This window comes from Cygnus olor, chromosome 10 (assembly GCF_009769625.2).
Source record: "Cygnus olor isolate bCygOlo1 chromosome 10, bCygOlo1.pri.v2, whole genome shotgun sequence".
In the NCBI taxonomy this organism is placed as follows: Eukaryota; Metazoa; Chordata; class Aves; order Anseriformes; family Anatidae; genus Cygnus; species Cygnus olor.
The window spans coordinates 8,892,242-8,917,421 of record NC_049178.1 but is presented as its reverse complement, the minus strand read 5'-3'; the positions used below and the strand labels follow the sequence as shown (position 1 = coordinate 8,917,421).

Genomic DNA, 25,180 nt, shown 5'->3' with positions numbered 1-25,180 from the left:
TCTCCTCCCTGAATACCTTTTTATGTCAAAGCCACTGATCTCTTACAACTGAAGTTGCTTTGTGCAGAACTTACAAGGGAAGTTTTGCACAAAGAAGTTCAAGCTCAAAGAAGAACGCCAAGAAAAGAACCAAGAGCAACTGCTGCACCATTTACCACAAGGTATGTTTCTTGACCCTTCAATTGCCAAAAAAAAAGTGGTATAAAAAACATCTCTACCAAAGATCAAATGCATACAAGCTGTCATAAAGGGAAAGATCAAGAAAAAAAATCAAATTACATGAAGCAGGCATCACCCACACAAATGAAAGTAATGAGAAAAAATTTGAATCAAAATCTGAAAACATCCAATGTTTGCTCTGAGAGTCAGTGCACTGTTTAATTAAAAAGGAAAAAAGTAGGGATTCCATCAAACCTCTCAGCTCATACAGCCCAACAGAAGACAGCACTGGTTAAACGAGGTTTGAAATTCTTGTTTACTTAAGAGACAGGAGAAACACAGCAACTGGCTCCAGACTGAAGTAAGACAGACAGCATAATCCAAGGAAAACACTGAGCTTGTCAGCATACTGGATTCATTCTTCACCCATGAAGAATTCATAAATATGGTTTTCAATCAAAGAAAAACCACTTAACACTTCTCCCAAAGTGCAGAAACATTGGCAGTTGCCAAATGTTTTGCTGGCAGGCCAGAATCAAACCTCCAGTGCTGCTCCTCACCCCTCCAGTAATTTAGATAACAGTGTCCTTTAAATCCAGATTTCTTTTTCCCCTAATAAGGCATTTTACCCAAACAGGAAGGTACAAACTTCTTTTGAACTGTTGTCCAAAATACAGTTCTATATTCAAACAACATTACTCTTCCATTCAGACTACCCAAAATAATAAAAAATTCTAGCATATGTTAAGAATGCTGTAAAATCCTGGGTGAAAAGCTCCTATTGAAAATACCCCCAAAATGGAGAAATATTAACACAGTAACAACATGTATTCATGTAAGAGGGTAATTCTAGATACAGGAGGATTACAAATTTATTATGTATGTAAAAATATTAAATCCCATGTCCCGGCCACTTTCAACTTCTCTGCACATGCCAAGATCATCAAGACACAGGGACACGCAGGCCATGGGACGCATCACAATTAGTGCCTGAAGACAAAGAGCCATCCGAGCTGCAGGCAGGTTAACGACTGACTGGTCTCACTCAAGTGAGTTCAACAAATACCTGAAGCTGGAAAGTGTTGCTGCAGGTTAACACCACACTAGAAGTTCCGAACTGGGGAACAACCGCTGGCTTCCTATAACCGCTGGCTTCCTTCATACAAAAACCATGGAATTAAGGATGTAGCCAGGGAAGAATTGGATGTGATGCAAACCCTAGCTCCTTGGTCATCAGATACCCGCCTACTTCGTAGCAATAAAGAGCAAGCTTGCAAGGACCACTAACAGAACAGTACTATGAAAACAGTACTGAGTCTTTCAACTGCTCATATAGTCAATTTCAAAAACAAGGACAGGAATAATGACTTAAATATATTTAAGCCTATAAGAAATAATTCTAATAGATCTGTTAGTTTATAGAAGCAAACTGTCCGTTTATAAAAGGCTTTTGCTGATCACACAAGGAGAATCTCAGAAGGGCTCTTTATAATTCACAGTACTCAGTCGTGAGATGGCCAAAGCTCTTTTCTTAGGTCTACCTGAGTAAAAAAAAAAAAAGAATAAATAAAAGTCACAAAAGAATTGACTCCATCAGCTGTAAATACAATCTAGATGACCATCTCAATTAGAAAGTTCTCAAACAAAAATAACATCTACCTCCTGTTCCTCATTCTTAATAGAGCAGTATGAAATTAACTGCTTCACCAATAGATTTGTGCATTATGCAAGTTTGCTGTTTGATGATTTTAATAATCATTAATTTTAAAAAGGACATGTGAATAGCAAAACATTTTCAGAATAACAGAAGCCAAATCTCAAGGGTAGGAGACTTTTCAGCCACGCTAAACTATACAAAAGTCAGGAAAAGCTGAACAACCCAAATAAGCTGACCAAGTCCACCATAGTACATCAAGCCGTATCTCGTTAAAACTATTTCACATATCCCAAAATTTTACAGTTTTTTGATTTCAGACATGTTAAGACACCTACTGATTGTGACAGAATCCCAGAGCTCTGCAGCTGTTTTATAGCCTGATGTATGACTCCAAAGGTTATTGCCAAAGTTATGGATGGTGCTCCTTTATTAAGCTAAAAATGCAGTACGAAATCTTATTTACGAAGTCACTTCTAAGTACAGTTCTTCTCTGCAGAATTACTTCAGAAGTATGAACACAAATGTGTATGGGAAATACAGAATAATTTAGCCATTCTAAAGAAAATCATTTACAGGCAGGACTCCAGTATCTGACTTCTGCCATTCCCACAAAGACATTCTTTGTAGCACCACAAACTTCTATCTACACAGTCCACCCCTCAGTAAGTCTCCATCTTTTCTTTCAAGAGTGGTCTCCTCAGTCCCCAGAATAGAGTAGTGCATCTTCACATCAGCCACACGGCAAAGGTTCTGCCCACCAGTTAACAGATCTAAACAATCCCTCTCGGATTCCAAGACAGACATGCAGATTTTCAGATACTAAACCCCCTCACCAGCCAGCCTTATAAAGGATATCAGAATGTCATCCCTCCCCAAGCTTAATGTCAGCCAGCAGTTAAATCCAACATCCTGCCAAAAAGGACAGCTTTGAAGAAGCACCACGCACAGGAACTATCTACAGGGCAGAGGTTCTTCAGCTGTGCTACTTGAACCGTATTGAAGTGGGCCACGGCAAAAGAAATGCCTTCCTCTGCAATTTTTCAGTAAGGAAGGCACAAACTCATTCACACAGGCACTCGCTCTCCAGCTGTGAGAGACAGCATGAAGGGACTGGGGATATAACAGATGGGACTGGAGTAATAGTTTGGAAATCCAAAGATCAGGCAGGAGAGGACAGCCTCAGAAGCGCTTCCCTTGCCTAAGGACATGCCCTGCCACGGTGTAAGCAGCTGCATTATAACTCTCCAGCAGTAAGAGAAACTGTCTCAAAAGGACAGAATCGAAGGGCGTGCAGCTACACACAGCATTCTAAGAGCCACTGGTTTTGCGTGGCTTGCTGATTCCTCATATATTAGATAACTAAAGGAGCTGCTTGCCATATGGACAAAGATCCAATCAATGCAAGCTACTGGGATTTTAGAAAAGCTAAAGAACAGCCCCTGTCAAGAGCTCTTGCAGAAGCTGAGCTTGGCTGTGATAAAGGGGGAAGACATTTGCACAGATCAATAACTAGCACAGAGGTAGGAAACAGAAGAAAAGTCAGTTCTCTTCATGAAGACAGACTGACCAGCAAGCTCTAAAGGGATCCATGTTGGAGCCTATTCTTTATAAGGTATTTCTAAGGGATCCAGGAAAGCCAGCATATAGCCAAGTAAGAAAGTCTGTGATGCTACTAAGGGCACCAATGAGCTTCAGAAGGACCTGACAGCCACGTGCAGAACTGGCAGACGTACACCACTCAGTTTGCCTACAGGGCGGTGGTTTCACAAAGGCCAACAGCCCTAACAACCTCATATGCACACCGATGTCCTCTCACCTTGCTATGACAGGAAAGACGTGAGAGAAGATGCACCAAACGCTGCACAGGGACCTTTGTATGTTGAATTATTAGCCAGGATAGGATGCTTCCACCAGTAAAACTGACAGCTGAAAGGCATGCAGGAAGTGTAACTGGTAGGCTGCATGGAGAAGGTGAACAGGGAGCGACTGCCACTCACTCCTGCCAGGACCAAAAGCACACTCAGACTGCAGAGCTGCCTTCATTTTGCTGTGCCACAGTTTAAAATAGGTCTTTCACTTTGTAATTGCTTCTAATCCAATTTCTGTGTCCCAGCTTCCCCACCCAGTCTCACCTGAATCTCAGTGCTTCCAGAGATGTGTTTCTTCTCAATGGATTATGCCAGTTACACCGTAACAGCAGTAAGAGAAATGCCCCATGTTTTCACATGAATAGTGGGAAAAGCTAAAAGGAAAACAGGTAAGTGCCAGAGAACCGTGCAGCACGATACCTCCACATGAAATGTCAGGCAGAAGCTAGTCTACTTGCCCCCCACACCACTTTCCTTAGTATGTAAATCAACCTACTTTGCAGCACTATGAACTTGGCACATGTATACACCTTCTGCATATATCATTCTCCAACCTATTTCCACACATTTCAGTAAAGCCTACAGAAATATTTTGACGTTGCATAATAAACTATTTACAATAAAAAATCAGTTCAGCCCACAATAAGTCATTTGTTTTACTTCATAAGGGAACAGAGCCCTTTCCCTCTCCAAATTCCCTGATACACCAGTGAAAATTAGAAGTCCTTATTTAAATAAGGGCTGAGCAACAAAATGGGTTCAAGAGTTTTCCATGTTTTCATTCCTTCTCCAAGTCTAAATTATCCCAACTTTATGATCAGAAAATCAATTTTTTTTTTTTTGGCTTTGCTTTATTTCTCATGTTTTCTCTTCCACAACAGAAATCATATATGCTATCGCATATCCAATATACTAAAACATTTTTGCTTCTCTTCCAAGCTTGGCCTCACCAACATCTTAGGGTAATGAACTCTATGGGTTACCTTTGGGGAAAAAAATAACATCAGTTATCAGTTGTGACCATGCTTTTTGTTTGTTTCATTGGGTCATTTTTAGTTGCATAACATGACAAAAAGCAACAGAAGGTTCCTGCACTCCTTCCATTGTAACAATCGCCATTTTGCAAACTTCCAACATATCCGTGTTTATTCATTGCTCCAAAAGACAAGTCTTCCTGGGCTGTGTGATGGTTCATCCCAGTTCTCTATTCATTATTATCAGTCTGACCAAAGTTCTGGTGACTTCTAATACTTTTAGAAGACACCAACAGAATGTAGAGGTGTTTGAGGTTGAAGCATGCCATTTAATTGCTGTATCTGGTTTGTACTACAGTCAATGTGCAGTTATTCAGGCTATGCCCCCAAGCATATCTTCAGCCAAATAATTTCAAAAGCGATGAGGAAGATAATGCATAGGAGAAGCACAGCTGTAGTTGTGCAGCTCTACACCCAAATCAATTATCTCCATACCCTACCAATTTATAATCAAACCATTCAATACTGTATTGGATTCTATGCTACAAATGCCAAAGTTCTGATTTTTTTTTTTTCTGATAGTGTAATTTATGTTTTATAATACAAAACCATATTTAAATTCACATCTCTATCACACCAGCTAAGAATTTGGTGTTTACATTTACTTTGAGTAAACGCATGTCATAAACACGAATTTCACAGCCCCTGTAAAGGAGTATAAAACATTGAATTCTACAACAAATTTGCCATGGTCCATAAAGGGTTTTTATTCGCTTGCTTGTTTTGCCAATGTCATAGTAAACTTTGTTTGCCTGAAGCATTTTTCATTTCTTTTTTAATTTAAAACTGTTAAGAGTGGGTCACTCTGAAAACTACTAATTACATGAGCAGAAGTACACTGGTAAAAACTGTTATCTGAACTCCGCACTCATCTTTCTAACTTTACAGTGTATTTCCAAATCTGGGAAAGATTGCTAAACAAAGTGATACTCTAAGTGATATTTACCCACCAGTGAAGATCTCTTCCTACCCCAATTCTAACACAGTGAATTCCAACCATTTCTTACGTAGTCTTATATGCAAGACTGTAGTTTAAATTTTAACTTCCCATTTGACCACTGCCAGTTATCACTATGACTGGGTAACATGGAGTACAAGTCAATCTCTGAGACTGCCCGTAAGATTGACTGGCCTTGAAGAAAATGATGTAATTGCTCCAGACTGGTAACTTAAAGTTTACAGAGAGGATAAGCTGTTTCCCTAAAGAGCTTTTCCATATTATATGTTTTTAATAGATGGATTCATATCAAACAGTTATAAGCTAGTTTTAACAGCTGAATAAGATGAACTCGATTTTGCTCCCTGTAGTACCTAGACAATGATAATGACCCCATGTAACTTAAGAGTTGCTGTATTAGGCAAGAGCAAAGATAGCTCTAAATACAATCCCTTTTCCTTAGCAAAGGCTAAAATAAGGAGGTGAAGGAAAGGTATTAGAATAGGGCAGGGATGTAGCTTTCCACAACTTGAGCCATCTCTGCATTGGGACTTCCTGAATCAGAGGCTACCAGCATTAATTTTTATGTATGTATTAAATAAAACGCTCCATACCTTTTCCTCTACAGCCCCACTCAAATGTTTTTACACCCCACCAACCCGAAACAGCTGTATTGTCCCAGAACTTTTACTTCACTTAGGCATCATACAGAAAGCATTGTTATTTGTTCAGCTCCTGCATCACCAATGCCCTCTGGCTTGTATTAAAAGAGAGTGAACTATCAATTTCTGTTCTTCCTCTCCATACCATTTATGGTTTTAGGATCCTCGAGGCTACCTTTCCTTAGTAATTCATTTTCCAAGAAGGGTGACAGATTCTTTGCACTTGTACATGGCAAACAGGGAAAAATCCCTATAAACCACAGCAACATGACTGCACAAGAAAATTAACCTAAGAGTCAAGACATAGCTATACCTGGTTGTGAGGCAATTGCATTAAACAACCGCCCCTACAGGCGGAAAGAATTAATACTTCCCAAACCACCTTCCAGTCTGAGTCTCAGAACCCACAACCCTTTTTGCTGCAAAAAGCAGTACTTCTTGCAAACAGATAATCACGTGCCTGGTCATTTAAAAGAATAAAAAAACAGTTTATGAAGAAAAAAAGGCCTTCACATTTTTAACACGAAATTAAATGCCAATATGATTCTTTTGTGTGTGGAACCACCTGATTAAGCCTGGCAGCTTCAGAGACTGCACCATCAGACCCTGATGATATTTGACAAGGGAACAGAAGCACAAGGAAATTAAAATTAAAACATTTTCATTTTGTTCTACAAATACCTAGAAGAGTATTTTCACCTTCACTCTATACCCTCCTAGTATTTACATGATTAATTGTCAGTGAAGGTTTCAATTATTTGCCAGGAATGAATCTGAGACAGGCAAATTTATTTGCAAGTTCAGGCCCCAGCCAGCATGCACGCTTACAAAGAAAACAGGAAACAAAATACTTCCAAACCACTGTGTTTAAGCAAACAGGTAATATAAAGAATTCAGGTGCAAAGGAAAGGACCCATCCAGTTACAACCTAAAGAACACCTACCCAAGTAAAACACCACAATGTTTTTGCAGGAAGGGGTATACTCATCAAAAATCCCTGTACACACAGTGCAGAACAGGGCTCTAATCCGATTGGAATTGCCAGGGACTAATGTAATACACACACAAAAAAGATTATCAAAAGCTGATTAAAAGCCATCCAAACATTACAACCGAAGAGGATGGATTAAACAAAAGACATGAAGACATGAAGAAGAGGGCTAAAGAATTTTTTGACCTTATTAATGGTCTACACAAACTTTTAGGGAAAACCTCGAGGAAGAAAAATATGCTGCAGAGTTGAAACCAATCTGTTCCACGGAAGGCTTTGAGTATTTCCAAAATTACACTACAATTAAGTGCCGGTATTCCAGGCAGGCCGGGGAGCACTGGCAGTTGCTAGGCAGCATCTGCTCCTGTCAGAGCTGCTGCCTGCTTTGGGCGGTGCGGAACCTGGGCCAGGGACACCGCCACCAACCATCGGGCTGCTGCAAGGCAGCTCGCTGCCATCGCACGGCATCTGCACGGCGCTCAGAGTGCTGCCTAGCAACACCGCCTCTTCCTACTGACTCATACCAGCACTATGAAAATATTCGTGTAAAAAAGGAAACAGATGCCTGAGAAGAAAGGTGATCATTCACTAGCAAAGTGAATTATTGCTAGCATCTTTCCCCCGCCCTTCAGGATAAAAATAGAGGTTAGGCTCGAAAATCATGAGCTGTTTAAAATAGTTTTGCACATCCTGGTGACAAGAGGTAGGATGGGCAAAAAAAAATATAGACCAGAAGCCCACAGCACTGTCCGCTTTCTTACCTATATTAAGGAACTGACTTTGAGCTTCTAACTTGGCAGGCACCAACACCGGTCGCCCATTCCCTTCCTGTACTTCTATTCCCAATGCTCTGGGGGCACAGAAGTCCCTCATCCCTGCATCATTCCCTCTGCGGGGGAAGAAAATGCAGCAGCTTCTTTTTCTGCCCTTTAATTAGGGACAAAGGCTGCTTCGCACCTCACCTGCACGGAGGAGAAACACCCCACCCGCAGCATGCTGCTCGCCATGTTCCTCACAGCAAGCATGGGCCACCCAAGGCCGCACCGCAATGGTAAACACCAGGAAGCAAAGTAAGGCGCCGGTCGGGTTCTGACCATCCTGGAGGATGGAGACTGCACCACCTCTCCAGGCAGCCTGCCCCCGTGCTTCAGCACACTGGCTGTGAAAATTAGCATCCTGTACAGTAACTGACGACCAGGCTCCTTCTGCCTCCACTGGTCAACTCGGAGCGTCGGGCTCTACCCTGCCGGTGGCTTCCTATGAAGCAGCTGCCCACGAACCAGCCCCTGCTGGCCCCCGCTTCCACACGCCGCAGCACCGCAGACCTTGCTGCAGCTCATCAGCCTGCCTGCTCCGAGGGGGGAGCCTCACCACCTCAGCTGCCCAAGGACACAGTCAGCTGCGCAGCGAGCTATGAGAGCACCGCCAAGTCACCTGCACCAAAGCCGCAGGTGTGCTGCTATGCTTTATATCCTACTCCATTTTACATTGACCACAACTTCTGGTCCTGATGTCTAACTGCTAAGTTCATAAGGCGAATATACCTTGGCATTTAAGATTGATTTGCACATTTCCCATCTGGAGGAGGATGGGAAGAAGATGGCAGACTTATAAAAGCATATTTAGCTTCTGCATCCTAGCTGAAAACTGTATTGTAGCCTATACTGTCTGCCGCACAAGAACTTTTTGTGGCGATCTGAAGACAGCTTTTGCAAGACTGCCAAGAAACCTTTCAAACCCCACACGAGAACTTTGACCTTTTTGGTCAACCATTTGCTACTAACCTTCTAGGAAATGAAGTATTTACCTGACATAAGTGGAGATGCTTTTCTTATGAGATCTACAGAATTGTTCCCTCTTCTAATCTTGACTTAAGCAAACACATTATTTAATGTTATAAACATCATTTGACACATTATCAAAATCCTCTTTTTCTCTTACTGCATCCTTCACCCAGTCTGAACTAATTTGCATTTTTAACAACAACAAGAAAGAGAATATTGTCTTGGGCAAGCAACCTGAAGCACAGTCACTCCAGCACCAAAAAACACAAGAATCCAAGACCAGAAGTCACAGTTTCGGGCATTGCTATGATGAAGAAAGTTAGAGAAAAAGAGCCCTATTCTCTACTTCCACATCCCCAGAGACAAAAGAAAAAAAAAGCCATTTCTGCAAGACCCTTTTCTTCAAAAAGAATCTTCCTTGGGGGAAAACCCTTGGACCACAAAGAACCAAATACATTGCAGAAGGGAAGGAAAAAAAAAACAAAAACACAGCATAGCAGTTTTTTTGTTTTCTTTTGTTTTTAAATAGTTCTGATTAGATCAGCGTATTCAGAAAGGCTGAAAGGAAACAGCAGACAGGCCGAGCAGCGAGCTGCAAATGCCAGGGGCATGCCAGGGCAGTGAGGAGCTACTGACAGCAGGAGCACAAGCGTGGTCAGCGAGCAGCAGAGCCAGGCCTTCCTGCAGCCCGCACCAAGGAGCCCTTGCAGCAGCACAGCCGATCAGTGCAACCTCCCCTCCATGGGAAATGGGCTTGCAGGGGACTCACTTAGGCACGGGGGGCAGGTAACGGGGAGCGTGCAGCTCCATTTTATGCAGCACGTAACAGCAGACGTCAGGGGAAAGTTATCACTTTCAAGAAGGTTGATCCTGCATTCATTGAAGCTACATTGCTGCCTCTTTCGTTTGCCAAAAATTGAGTTGCCAGTCACTCAGCTCAAGACCATTTACAGACCATGAAAAACCACCACCACCACATCTAAGTTCGAACTGCAAACTATTTTTAGCATAATCCACATATTTTTGTCTTATTAATCCCACACTGGCTGACACTTTCTTACTTGTACCTACACTCTCTCCATGCATATAATGTAGCCATACACACAAAAACGAGAAAACATGCGCTTCGGTGAAGTGGGCAACTTTACGCAGATATTTCACAGACATCATCCTCTGCAAAGGTAGAGCACAGGTGAAGCGAACATCTCCTCCTGCCCTCCTGGGCTCAGACCCAGCTACTGGAATCACCCGTATCCATTCCCCACAGGAACTATCCAGCGCTGCCTAAGATACTCCACTGGGAAAGATTTCCTGCTGCCTTTCTGACTTGATAGGGTGGACCACAGACCCCAGCAAGACAAAGGACTGCGTGCAACCCAATACCCAAACAGGCCCGTAAGAAGATGTGTATTGCTCTCAGCCAGCTTTGGGTCAATCAACAGTTCCGCTGGGTCTCCCTGACATGTATGCAAGGCTTCATTTTTTGGGGCAAGAAGACAGAAAGGGTAGGTGCACTAGATCTACAGCTGGCATAAACATCTCATTCTTAAGCATATTTAGAGGGAAGAGAGAGTCCCCTGCTGCTCAAACGCTCAGAAACAAGACATTTCTAGAAGAGGGAGCCATCTGCCAAAGCACACTGCACTACACTCTAGCATGCTGGGTAACTCACAGACTTGTATTAAAAATAAAGAAAACTAAAATCATTCACCACTCCCTAGTGCCACACTGTTTGCACAGAAGCTTCCTTACATTGTAACACCTAGACAAACCCTTAGTTATGTTTCAGAGAGTAACTGGTACCAGCTTACCACTGAAAGCAGAATGACCTGCTCCCAACCACCAGCAGTTAGCCAGCACAACCTGCCATACACCTTTCTTAAGGCTTAATACCCAGAAAGAGTCAAGAGAAGAAAATGAAGGGAGGTGCTGAAGCAGAGGCCCATCCCCAGCAGTAAGTAACCACCTCACAACTCCGCTGCAAAGCACTTGGCCTGCTCAGGCCCACCGTTACCCTCAGTCCTCACTGGAGACTCTTTATTCAAAAAGAACACTACAATACGTCTGACAGGAAGGAACCAGCTACAAAAAGCTTAAGGGAGGCTTCCAGGATCGGATCTCAGAAGAGATCAGCAAGTTGATTTTGACTCCCAAACACCTGAACAGAGGTTTGATTTTTAACATCAGTCATTTGAATGAGATATTTCATCTCTCTGCCTTGAGGTTCAGCGAGTTTACATTTTGAAACAGAACAAGGAGTAAAATGTAGTGATATTAAGGCTGATTCATAACAAAACCAATCAGTGGAAAGACTGTTGTCAGTTACAACTGGCTTTCAACCAAGATCCTACTGTATGCTTCCTTTAGCCTCTTCTACAGTGAGTATCACAGCTGAGGAAGGAACACAGACTTAACCGACTCCAAAAATTATCCAGGATTTCTACCTGAAGCACGAGAAGAAGCTGCACCAGAATCTGTAACTGCTGAATAATCTTTCAGACTTTCAATTCTTTGGTTAGTGTTTTCACATCCACATCTGAAAAGATCTCCCATTTGATCCATGACACGCATATGACTACTGATTACATTAATTGTTGGAGGTCATCAGGCATTTACAGCTCTTTCACACAAGAACTGTGTTCCAAATCACTGCTTAACACATTAATCAGACAAGCTGCTGTACGTACATCTCACTGCGCTCATGATGACAAGGAAAGAAAATCTACCCCATGCTCAATGATCCCCTTTCTGTGGGCTTTTAAATGGCACCCAATATGCAGTACAGTCTTTTCTAGATCATGAGTTCTGGTAATAGTTGTCACATGTTTCCCTGATGCTTGTCCTGGACTCTGGGTTTTTACAGAAGTACAGAATTACTCTAAAGCAAGGCTCTGCAAGAAAGCGAGACTCAAGTTCAGCTGAGCTATGCTACTAGCTACAAAAAGGAAAGAAGGAAAGAACTAACAAACCATACCACTGCAAGCCACGACCTGCACCAGGCACCCGAGTCCCCCACTAACTTCCAATGCTGCCTTCTCTTTTTGAAGAACTGAAACTACCTTCTACTCTTCTCTGCTAACTTCACTCTGAAGAATCTCCCCTCCTGTCCTACAGGCTTGACAGTGAATTTAAACCCAAAGCATACAAATAAGAAACATCAAGCATGCACCTAAATTTTCTAAGAAGTAGGAGCATTCAAGGCACACTAGCATATACTTTTCTTTTTAACCGCAACTGGTACCTGCCTCAGCAAAAGCGCACAGAAGACCTTGTTCCTTGAATAAGGACAAAAAGCCTAGTTTTCTACAAACGGGTACTTATGTTCCCATCCCCTCCTTTTCACAAATAATCCCATGACAAACCCAGAGCAGTGCCACCAGACCTTCAGTCTCTCCACCCCCAGTCCTGCTCCAAGCACTCCTGCCCACGCAGCACCCTCCCGGTCGCTGCTGTGCTCACACCAACAGCTCCCCCTCCACCTTCTCCAGCAAGCGAACAACAAAGTTGGATCGGGAAGAGTCCTCACAGAACTCGGATATCCATTCTTTTCAGCAAGTCAGCAGCTGTTTATCTGCATGTCTATCCACACAACACCAACTAACTCCTTCTTCCCCAGCCAAACAGCAATTTTCATAACATTTGTAGGAAATGTATGCCTCAAACTGCCAATTCTCATCATAAGATGGTGCTCATCACTGGTGAAGAGGTGTTGTTACGTGAGGACAGAAAGCCCGTACACAAAGATTTTCACCCTCGGGAAGTCAGCCTAAATACAAAACCCATTTCGTGTTGTGGTTGGAACCGGAGAGGAAACACTGCCATCCCCATCCCATTGGCAACCAGCAGAAGTCCTAAGTCCTAGCTGAATACATCACACAGCTTAACAGGGACTAGGCGGAGAAGCGCTCTCAAAACCACCAAACACCACAAGTTAAAACCCACGCTGCAATACTACCACTTCTGACTCTAAGATCACACCTACATCCATACAAACCACACCGTAAAAGGCCAACATAAACAGCCGATTCCTTGCCTTTGCATGTCATTTGAGAACTGTTTTTCAATTTCATTCCTCCTGTATTTAGAAGTTTTTGGCCAATTTCTACTGTAATTGTGGACAACTAATACTTAGATCTCAAACTAGCAATAGATTAATTCTTATCCAGACCCACAGGCCAGCTTTTCATGAGAGTAATCACATTGTCATTATCATTTGGTCACTCTTGTCTAGAATATAGGAGTCAAGACACATCAGCCTCCTCGCAGAGAAGTATATTCAATCCCCAGGTCACCTCAGTAACAGGAACGCAGCCGTACACTAGACCGCAGCTGAATCATTCGCTGCTGTGCTAAACTTTGCCTGAAAGTCTCTACTGCATGTAGAGACCATACCGGAAGTCTCTACTCAGATGCATCTTCGGAGTTGCGCTTTTCCACAGGCATTTCAAGGTGTGATTCGTTCCTCATTCAGCCAAATAACACCTATATACTTCCTTCATGACCCCTGGCTAACGAATTCTTTTGTTCATTCTCAAGAATAAAAACATGTTCTTCTGGGCAAAATATTTAATGGAACTAAAAATTACTCCCATCCACTGATCACCTCGTTTTCCTGATGAATCAGGAAGTCCGCAGGTATTAGCAGCACCTCCCCAAACCCTGTTACACAGAAGGTTTGAGTACGTCCCTCTGTACAGCTTCGGTCCCAAGACAGATCACTGAAGCACACCCTTAGTCACCTCCCACCTGCTGCCAAGCTATTACAGTTTCTGGCAATAAGGTAAGAGAGAAGATGAAGTGTAATATACATCCCGCAACACAGAACCCAGTTGCAATGGCTGACGTAGCTTCCCAGGTTATCGAAGATAGAGTTTCTCCTACTTTGGTGGAGGTTTTTTTTTTTTTCCATCTCTCATAAACTTTTCATTTTAAACTTGTAATAAACTGCTCCAGTGATGCAGAGAAGCTGCAGTGTTCATCAACTCAAAGCACTCCTCCATTTAGTAACTGCCTTCTACATGATGAGGTGAAAACCAGCAGTATGTTATGAGCTATGCTCAGGGAAGGCAGACCTTTTCTAAGTCTTGCAGTCCTGCTTTCCCATACATCACTGTGAAGCGCAGAGCGTGCAAACCAACGTTCAGCAGCAGGAAACAGAAAGGAAGATAGTGATCGAAAAGCAGAAGCTGCAGTACAGAACTGTAACTAGGACATTGAGATGCTCCATCCTTTTGTGGAAGCAGCAAGGGAAGCATTAGTTTTGTGCATGTGTGCTTACAGATTTACTTTTCATTCTTATCAATTAAGTGGTGAAAATAAACATACAAAATTTGTTTTAAATAACCAACGAACAGCTTCTAACCCAGTAACTCTGAATAGAATAATAGGTGCTGTTTATGAAGGCAGGTTTTCCTCCACCCTTGTGATTTAACACATACATACTTAATGTAGTCAGCCATATAAAGTAGAGGATTAACTACATACATTTATTTTTTTCTTGAGAATCACCTAAACATGCTCCCTGCACTAAAATAAATCGGCAGAAATTGACAGCCTAATTAATTACATAATCAGCTCATAAGCATTTGACAAATTTTAATTAGCAGTTATTTACTAAAAAGATCTTTCACCTTCTCAGCTTTTTCTTTTAATTCATTCTCATTATTTAATGCTTGCTTTAGAAGCCTAATGTAACTAATGACATCACTTCAATAAATATTTTCATTCAGACAGAGACTGTTTTAAAAGTATTAAAACACTAGAGGGCTAGAGTTCGTTATCTTCAATAATCCATTTGGAAGTCTCACTGGCAGCTTTTGCAGCAGGCCATCCTCAGCAATGCCCATGGAAGAACTGCCTGCCTTCCAACAGCAAGTCCAGAGTTTTGAAAGCACAGTTAGGAGAAGAGGCACTGAATATAAGTACTTGCAAATGGAACTGAAGGGAATTATTCACAGCCAATTGCACATCGTAGCTGAGAAAGACAAGCAAGGAAGAACTTCAGTGCTGTTAGAGTTTTTCATATATTTATTTTAAACATCCCAAACAACCTTTCAATATCTTTCTTGCAAAAGTATACAGGGGCCTGCAGTAGAGTTGGGCAATACAGTACAGAACTCTAAGCACCAAAAACTTCTTTTACTTGCAGCTGGACAGGCAAGGAGAACTTCAAACCTGTGAAAAAGTCACCGATGTTCACATCAGTAAATTTAACATGTTCTCATGCAGCCCAGGTAGCTGTAAAGGGCGCATGTATGTATAAGGGTGCCAGCAAGCATGTGAGAAATGTCTTTTTACAGTCTTTGAAAGCAGAGTACAAAACCCTTCCATAGCAACTTGTTGTGAGGGGAAATGTGGAATCGTTCTGGGAAAAAAAAAAGTATATAAAGCGTCATCTCTGACCCAGGCTATGTGATCTGTGTCCTAACCTCCAATTTGCCTTCAACAAAGCCAACTGCATCTGAATTAACTACTTTGTATCACCACTTTGCTCTGACAAATAGAGGTGAGCAGGCAGCAAGGCCTGGCTCTCCAGAGATACCTGAGTATCCCACCAGTAATCTGTTCGTGGTATTGCGATGTTTGCAGAAATCTGATTTTTTTTTCCCCCACCCAATTTCTGTCAATAAATAACATCCATTGTCCTAATCCAAAGGCAATGCAAAAACTTCTCATAATTTAAGGAGAGCATGCAGAAAATACGCAGGGTTTCTTTGGATAGACAGCAATAAAAACAATTCATAAAACCCAAACAAACTCCTAGCAGTAACTCATACCAAGAAATTTCTTTTTGCATGCATTATTTTGCTTGTGAAACCAGGGTAACTTGCATCAGAAAAAAAAATCTATATATAGAGATTTTTTTTTGGTAGTGCATCTCCTAACAATAACACTTTATCAATACCATTATACCTTCCATAGCCTAATTTCTCCAAAATGCACAAAAACAACCAGTCTCAAGTTCTGGTGCTTCTCTCACCACCTGTAGTAACTAAGCTCCAGACACAAGCAGCATTTTTTGCTTACTATCCCTCTCTAGAGGACTAACCACCAATTTCAATTATAGGAAGAGTAATTAACACAACCCAACAATAAAAATAGTAACAACAACAAACACACACCCTTGTCTAGACAGCACCAAAGTTCATAAAGAGTCACCTAGTACGTCAGACCTACCTATACATGCGTTGCCTGAAACAACAACAAAAAAATCTCAGCAATATTCCTAGAACTACAGAATGAACAAAAACAAATGCTTACTTCAGTGAACACTCTCTTCTAGATGTCTCTTCGAGACTGGTTTACAACCTTAATTGAGATTTCCTCCTTATCCCCTCATGCATCTCCCTAAACAAAATTAGTCCACCTGCTTTTCAGTTAAGGCAGCATACGTATTTTCTTATTTGAGAACAGTGGCCAAGCAGCACACACAACTCTGAATATCAAACCCTGCGACACCGGTATTTCACAGCAAAGAAAAGTGACCACATCAATAGAACACAGGAAAACCAACAAGACTTGAAAAAACAATTCTTTTCTGCAGCGTATGTTACAATAACACCAGCGAGTTTAGTACTGGGACAACAGAGGTGGTTTTGTTTTTTGTTTTGTTAGTTTTTTTTTTTTTAAACCAAGAGTGAAGGTATGAACAAGGCTGGGATACTTTGTATTCTCTAAACATCCACACAACATGTAACCAAACTTGTTACTTTTACATATTCTCAATATTTGACCCATACCTACGGTTTCACATCTAAAACACTAAATTTGATTGCCTTTTTTTTTTATTTAAAAAAAAAAGTTCATTCCTTAATTCTATTATTTATTATGAAGATGTATGGGACGTATTTAGCAAAGCATTTGTTGCACGAGGTGAAAAACTAGCAAAAAGCATTCTGATACGTTTTGTTGCTCACTGACACTTTCAGAATTTGTTGTAAGCATTGTTGCGCTCCAGCTCTTAATTGCATACAAGTCAACCTGCAAAATCCCACTTTACCATACAAGTTAATAGATCTTCGTAACAAGTCGGATTATATATTTTAAAAATATTTGCAGAAAGGGATTATCGCTACCCACTGTGGAACTTACGTAACTATACGTACACCTGATAACTGTAACTTTAACAAAGCATTTAGCTAAGTAGCCAGGGCATGCACTACCTACTTTTATTATTATACCGTGAACATCATGTCAACGGTTTATTTGAAACATTAAACCAAAATAAAAAGGAAGCTAAGGAAAGACCGTGCCTTCCTTTGATGATGCACAACATTCCTGCACTTACCAAAAATTGCTCGGTACGCTCTGTAGCCCTGACGTTTACAACACAAAAAAGGGAGAAGCCATCGGGGGCGAGCTCTGGAAGCAGGGCACGCGCTCGGGGGCGGCGAGGCGCGGCTCCCACCCACGGCCGGCAGCGGCCCCGCGCTGCGCCGCAGGACCCCGCCGGCCGCTCCCGCCCCCCGCAGCAGGTGCATCGCCGACGCCCCCTAATGACACCGCGCCGGAGCCGTTCCCGTGCTCCAAACTCCACATAAACAAGCTCGCCACAAAGCGCGGATTAAGACGGAGGGGGGAGGTGGGGGGAGGTGGAAAAAAAAGCATCGCGTGCTGAAGTCGATGAAAGGCTGAGCGCCGCGGGCGCGGCCGGGCCGCGCAGCCCGCTCCCGTCAGCCGCCGCCGGAGAGAGCCCCGAGGCCGAGCGCCGGGGCGAGCCGAGCACGGCCGGGGGGCGACCCCCGCGGGGCGGCGGCGGAGGCCGGGGCCCGGCGGCGGGGGCGAGTGGCCGGGCCGAGGGGCGGCAGCACCTACCCACGCCGTATTTCTCCTCCTCGGTCGGGCTCCACATGCTGCTGCTGCTGTTGCGGCGGCGGCCGGCCGCGGATCCCCTGGGCAGAGCGAAGCAGACGAGCGCCGCTCATGGAGCGGGGGCGGCTTTGGCTTCTCCTCCTCCCCCCTCAGCGGGGGCGCTGCTCCGCGGCCGCCGCACCGGCAGCCCCCGCCTGGGCTCCCCGCACCCTAGGAGTCCCGGCAGGGCGAGAGCTGAGGGGATGGGGGGAAGAAGGAGGAACGAGAGGAGGTCGCCCCCTCCCTCTGCCCGTCCGTCCCGCCCGCAAGGGCGACGGCCGCGGCTCCCCTCAGCGCCCGGGCTGTGGCGGGACGCCCGGTGGCCCTCCCGGCGCGGCCCTGCCGACGCGGCGGCCCCGCGGAGCCCCCAGCCCCGGCCGCCCCCAGCCGCCGCCGCTCCTGTCACGGCCGCCGAAGGACTCGCGCTGCCGCGCCCCCCCCACCACCTCAGCGGAGCCCGGCGCGCATGCGCGGCTCGCACCACCTCCTCCCCCCCGCCCCCCTCCCCTCCCCCTCCCGCGCGGCCGCACGAGGAGCGCGCGGGCGCGAGGCGCGGGGGCGGCAGCCCATGGCCCAGGTTCCTCCCCCCCCCACCCTCGCCCCGCAGCACCGGGCGGGAAACGGCTGCTGGGGAGCGGCCGAGGTCCTGTCAGCGCCCGGCGGCTGTGGCACCGGAGGGGGCACCGGGCTAAAAAGGGAATGGGCTCTCTGGGAGGCGAAAATTCACAAGCCCCTCGGGAGACCAGCGTGTGTACGACACCGACTTATTTTACATTACGCGTTATTATTAATTTCCAAAGCTTCTAAGCACCTGGCAAAATGCGGACAGGTGGCGCAACAATCGGTTATCTTTCCACTGAACCCGAATTTGAATTCCTCACGACACAGTGAAAGCCGAGGTGTGTAATCCCAAACTTTAACCGGAATTGTGGTCTCTGCAAATCCCCCAGCATGTTAGCAATTTTTCTCCAGTCAGAGCCTTCCCAAAGCTACAGGAAGAAACAACACTCTCTCTACAGTATTTTCAGAAATCTTAGCAAATTGCTTGATGTAAAGTTTTAGGATTACATCAAACTTTTTAATAACATAACTTCAGATGTACCCAACACTTTTTATAGAATATCTGTTCTATCATTATGTAATAAAACAGAATGAAAGTCATCTATTTGCACTACAGAACTTAGGTTGCTGTGGAAACCTTCATTATTTATTTTTTTAACGTGTGCAACTTACTTTTCAACACTGAAGATGGCCAGCTTTCTGTTTAGGTTTTTGTTTGGTTTGGAGCTGTTGGATTTTCATGTGCAGAGTACAAACAGAAAGCGGCCAATAAGTATGCATGTTTTACATTCTTGATGTAGAAACCCCAACTTATTCAATCACATTTTAATTCAGATTCATAGTTAAGCATACATATTTACAATAGCTTCATTACTTCCCTTCCTGAGGCACTCCCACAGCATGCAGAAATAGCCTTCCAAAGGGACAAAAACTGACATTGAGTTGCATCTGTTGGAGATAGGCTGCTGCTGGTATTTAGAACTTCAGATGTATGTTTTTTCAGTAATAAATACCTGTTCGTCTCTTGCTAGTACTTTGGGAGCAGAAAACCTCTGTAATGACATTCAGTTAATTCTTCAAGCTCTCTGTTTCCTCATTCCCCAGCACTTCATGGATACTTCTCGCTGCCAATTGACGAGCAGCAAAACAGATCCCTTTCCTGCTTAAGAAAAATTAAAGAACAAAGCAGAATTTTCTTCAAAATACAACCATGTCCAAGTTCATGCTTCTCATTAAAGTAAAAATGGAATGAAGGTGGACTTGAAGGAGCGAACCTCCAAAGGTTTAATGAACTTGAGGACACAGAAATCTACAAAATAGCTGAAAGAACAGGACCTGCAACAAACTAAAACATTTTGCTTCAGAACAACTGGTTTTTTTATTTCCACATCATGGACATACAAAAAATAGCATTAGCAGGTAGAGTTATACTGATGATAGATTACTTGTATGTGAAATATAGTGTTACTACGTATGTCTTTCCAACACTTTTCTGCACTGCTGCTGGTGATACCTATTTTTGAACAGTTACTAGAGGGGTGCATGACCTGCTTAAGAAAAGAAAAAACAAAAAACAAAAAACAAAAAACAGTACATCTAACTGTAGTGTTAGTGGGATGCAAGTTTGCATAACTTAAAGCTACCAAATATATTTACACCCGTTCCTCTGATTCGCATTCACCAGCTTAATGAGTCTCCTACCACCTCTACGTACATACTGATTGCTTTGGCAAATATTCTTAGCCAAAGCGTAGCATAGAACAAACACCTCATCCTGTAAGCAGGCAGCAGCACTAATCTCCCAGGCAGCAAATAGGTATTCTGGATCATCCATATGCAGAAGAGACAGACCAACGCAAACAGCGACTATTGTGCAGGGCTGCAAAACAACCATTTCTTCCCTCTTGTACCTCTCAACACAGCTGACTACTGTTCACACTGTTCTGTAAAGCACAGAAAAGTATAATAGTATTGTGCAAAGGCAAGCAAGAAATATAGAGGGTTACATGTCCAAATTCTGTATTTCTGGAGCTGTTTTTAAATTTTCCTTACTAAGTGGAGTGCACATTTCAAAACCACCACTGCAGAACTGAAATCCAATGCTTGCTTCATTACATTATTTAGATGTTTTGAAGGTTTTGTTAAGAAGTTTTTAAAATTAACTTCATCAATCAAAGTAAATTCGAAAATTTGCTGCATATGCCAGAGCTCCTACAAGAAGAACTTCTGCCAGTGGACATCATGGATCCCAAACGTTTTTCAGAGAAAAGGAGCTTTCCCTTACAGAAAGTCACAGGGAAAAAAAATGTTAATTATTTTGCATAACTCTGATAAAAGTTACTTAACGACTACTGTGCATGTACAGGAGCTGTTGTGTCAGAAATGTGGTGAATTGCTCATGGTTAAGTTACCACAAATGCAATTGCCCTTAACCAAGCAGAACACACATTAACGTTCAATACAGTATTAATTAAAATACATCTTATATCATACTATCTTGCTATAATATAGATGTGATCTGAAAGACAGCTGGCTAGGGAATGGAGAGATTTGACACAGTTTCTTTCTCTTAAATAGATCAAGGGAACTGTATAATCCTTTCAAATGCTCTACAAGGGACAATGGAAGGTCAGAGTGCAGAAAGCAGGGACTCTCATACCTCCCTGCAAGCAAATTCCTCCCAGTTATCTCAGCCTTACAGTATTGTGGAACATAACACCTCCTGCCCTCCCTTTCAGGTAAGAGCATCCCTATACTTTACCCTTTCTCCCCATTCTCAGGGCTATAGATGCTGGTACTCCTACTTCCATTATTACTGCAAATCTGTTTTACAAACACAGCCCGGATCTCCTGCTATCAGAGAAAATCAGCGATGACTTTTAACCTCCCTCTGACAGTCAGCTTATTTGCTTACATTACTTCCTTTTCCACACTTACACTTCCAACTTTGCATGCTTGTTTCTTTTATAGTTCATATTCTTCCCCTGTTCATAAGATGGTTTAAGCCATTAAACAACTTGGCTTTCCTATAAAATTACAAATTGCAAGGAGAAGCAAAAGGATCTAAAGCAAATACACTCTATCATCATCTCCCACAACCTCACAGGTCCTTCTGAAGCACAAAGCATTTCTCCTTTGTCCCTCAAAATAAGGATTCACAGATCTCAATAACTGAGCTGTTCTTGTTTTGATGAAGTAATCATCTGAAACTTTTAAGTGCGAGGTCTCAGCTCTTGATGTACGGATCCAAATTATATTATTTTTCCTATAGCCCAAGGCCATCTCACAGACTTTTTCCTTAAGAAGAAAGGACTAAACTGCCACAGTGGGAATCTAAAGGTAGCAAATGGACAGCAGTATTTTCCTTTACAGCACTAGCCATTGCAGTGTTTGTGCCCCACAACCTCATTCACCCAAATACGCTTTCATCAGTATAATTTCTGATTATTGCTCAGGATTAGGGAAGATTTTAAAGACCATTATCTTTAGATTTATTTTTTTTTTTAATTCAGAACAAGCTCTTTATTAGTAGCCTTCTCTCCTCCCACACCTCAACATTTCTCAGAGCGGCAGGCAAGGAAAGCCAACCCCTACATGCCAGGCAGCATTTCCAGCTAGCACTTATGACTCTATCATGTGTTCGTTATTGAATGCCTGAAATGGGAGCCTATGATTGAAAGCAACCAAAACACATCTAACCTTATCACGTGCGACACAGGAAATGTATTTTTCAGGTAATCCTAGGAACTTCTCAGTGACCATAGTTCAATCTTTCCATTCCTTTAGCACCAAAATTTTTCTTTCATTAGAAGTGGAAGTCAGCATAAAATATTCCAGTACTTCCTGTATTTTTTGGTCTAATCTTCAAATCAAGGGAAAGCTAAAGTCATCCTGGGACAAGGAGAGGGGGAAAGAGGTACTTTCAAATATCTCCAGAACATCAGACAACCAAAAAAAACAAACACACCCACAAACAAACAAAAAAATCCACAATGACCAACTAAGAGCAAAGAACACAACTTGCAGTTACAAATATGCTAACTTACTTTTACTCTATTTGTAACATTGCTTGAAAACCAATTTTAAAATCAGGAAAGAGCAGGACTTGCATAAGAACAAATACGGATCAATGTTGTTATGCCAACATAAAACAATTTGTAAGTTTATATGTTGTTTGCCTAGAAGGTGTCCAAATTAAGGCAGACAATTATTTTAATTTATTTTCAGCAGAAAAGTAGTGAATGGACTGACTAATGTGTTAATACAAATAGCGTTCATCACGTATAATTACTAAAAATTCAGTGCAGGTGGTAATTTTGTAGTCAGCTGGACCTTTATTTGTCATCACCTTAGTGTCATAACAGCTCATGCTGAACAAACATTTTCCTGATACTAAAGCAGAATACTTTGTTCTTCAATTTGTAAAAAGGGTAAATATTCATTTGAATCTTCATGTTTCATAAATACTCAAGAAATTTAAGAAAAACACTATTGCAGCCTTATTCTCATTTATCCCTAACATCCTCACTACAGCAAATTACCTGGTAAGAGAGAGAGAAATTATAAAATGTTAGTTAGCATTGTTGTGACAAATTGGTACCTTTTCCTATTAATTTCTTCTAATGTTCAGGATATAAGAAGCCCTTCCAAAGTAACAATTAGCTCCTGTCATTTTTTGAAAAGAGACTTCAGAAATATTTGCTAACTCTTCTTGTGAACATTTTTTTTTTTTTGTCTTTTTGTTGTTGGTGGTGGTCTTTCATTTCTGATCTTAGGTATCATATATTTATTTATTGCCTTGAAAGATTTGATTCTAAGAAATCTATACTACTGAGAGAAAACATCTGAGAACTGGTTGCATCACTCCTGGAAATGCAACAGGGCTGCCGTTTCAGAGGCTGCCTTAAGTGTTTTTAGATGTCACTTAACCAATCCCTAGCCAAATCTCTTCAAGGGAATGCAGAGTAATTTATTACTGTTTGTTTTGTTTGTTTGTTTGTTTGTTTTTTCCTCCAGTGCTCTGTCTCATGTTATTGCTTTGTTTCAAGGACAACTGAGCCTTGGTTTGTAGGGAAGAAAACAACCTAACGTACCTCCGGGGTTAGGGGCTGAAGGCTCACAGCTTGCTCTCCCTCCCTGGCACACGCTGTCGATCTGTAAAACAGACAGGGCGCTGGTTGATTTGCCTTTGAACCGTCTGACAGGCCAGGGCAGGAAGACCCGCGGCCGGGCTGCCCTCCGCCAGGCCCCGCGGCCCTACCAGCGCTCTGGACGCCCCCGCTTGCGGCGCGGCGCGGGGCCCGCCGGGCAGCGGCCATTTTGTGGGCCCGGCGCCCCTGGCGCTCTCCGTGGTGCTGCCGCGGGCGGGAAGCGATCGTGGCCGGGAAGCGATGGCGGCCCGCAGACCGCCGCCGCCTGTTAGGGTCGCTGCGACCGGGCGGGACACGGCCTCCTGCCCCTGCTCCGCGGCCCGGCGTCAGTCGGCCCCAAATCCCGTTCCTCCGCGTCCTCATGAGGAAAGCAGTAGCTGGCCGTGCTGGTCACCACGCGAGCTGCAGGACCAGCGGGCTACGTTATTTCTGGCCACCACCCTTTGACCTGTACAGAAAATATGTTCTTGCCTGGAACTAAAACTATCATCAACAATAGGAAATTAGCATAGGAAAAACGTGAGTCTGGAAGGACTGAGATGAATAATTTGAAGTCCTGATGAACCTATGTTCCTGATGAACCGACGTTCATCTCGTTTTTACTTTGCAGATGGCTGGTGCACACAGCTTAGCCGGGGGCATACTATTCCAGTTCAACTACTTAGAAGCGCGATGACTGGCATAAACAGTCATGGCAAGGTGCTCAATACCCAAGAAGCAGTGTTTACCATTTTCCTTCTATTGTACTGCCCGTATTAATTACATATTTATTTATAAAACATGATAACCATCCTCTATGTTTGTCTGATTTTTTTTAACCAAAATACAGTATTGAATATATGTATATTCAAAAAAATACATAATGCCTTTTGATATTTAATATTTATATAATTAATATTTAAAAGATTATCTTTTTGCTGTTGCTAAATTGAAACAATTAAAATATGGATAGTTCAATAGATAGCTAAACCAAGTTTCTAATTGCTAGTGTCATGTGCCCAGAGGGAGATTTTCTACCTAAAAAGTAGATAATGGTTAAGTCTTTATACGAACTTCAGATTCCAAAAAGAATTGGAAATGTAATCCCTATGAAAGACATTACAATATTCAAATCTTTAAAAGAAAAAGAGAGAGAGATCTTCTACTTGTGTTCCCAGCATTCCACTTCAGTCTTTCATAGATCAAACCTTTGGAGCCTGGTCTCACTCATGCCGAAACCATAACTACATCCAAAGACACTAAGCTGTGTCACTTAGGTTAACTGGGAACAAAACAAAACAAAACAAAAAGCTGACAGAAACATATTTTAGGAGCTTTGACCAGTGTGATGGAACCAAGATCATCTTGAGCAGAATAAGAGAATGTAGGAACATTTTGTTACTTGACACAGCAGAACAATTAGTCAAGAACAACAATTACAAAAACTGGCACGTCTCTGAGTGAAAAGGATTAAGTTACCATAAATCCATCCAGTCTACTTACATCCAGCTCTGAAAGTGAATCAACACAAAGTGACCAGCAGCTGAT

At 42.8% G+C, this 25,180-nt stretch overlaps 1 protein-coding gene and 1 long non-coding RNA gene across 2 annotated transcripts in view; both read right to left on the bottom strand.

Annotated features, from left to right (window-relative positions):
• DOCK3 (dedicator of cytokinesis 3) overlaps nucleotides 1-17,587 on the bottom strand; it is a 216,089-nt gene extending 198,502 nt beyond the window's left edge. The window contains 1 exon segment of the mRNA XM_040568460.1: nucleotides 17,380-17,587. Coding sequence (XP_040424394.1) covers nucleotides 17,380-17,572 — 193 coding nt within the window. The 5' untranslated portion in view covers nucleotides 17,573-17,587.
• Nucleotides 17,588-19,328: 1,741 nt separating this feature from the next.
• Nucleotides 19,329-24,256, bottom strand: LOC121075336. Its single transcript, XR_005822910.1, has 3 exons — nucleotides 23,764-24,256; nucleotides 23,597-23,657; nucleotides 19,329-19,662 (listed from the first exon to the last, which is right to left on the bottom strand). It is a non-coding gene; the product is annotated as an uncharacterized LOC121075336 (long non-coding RNA).
• Nucleotides 24,257-25,180: the final 924 nt, after the last annotated feature.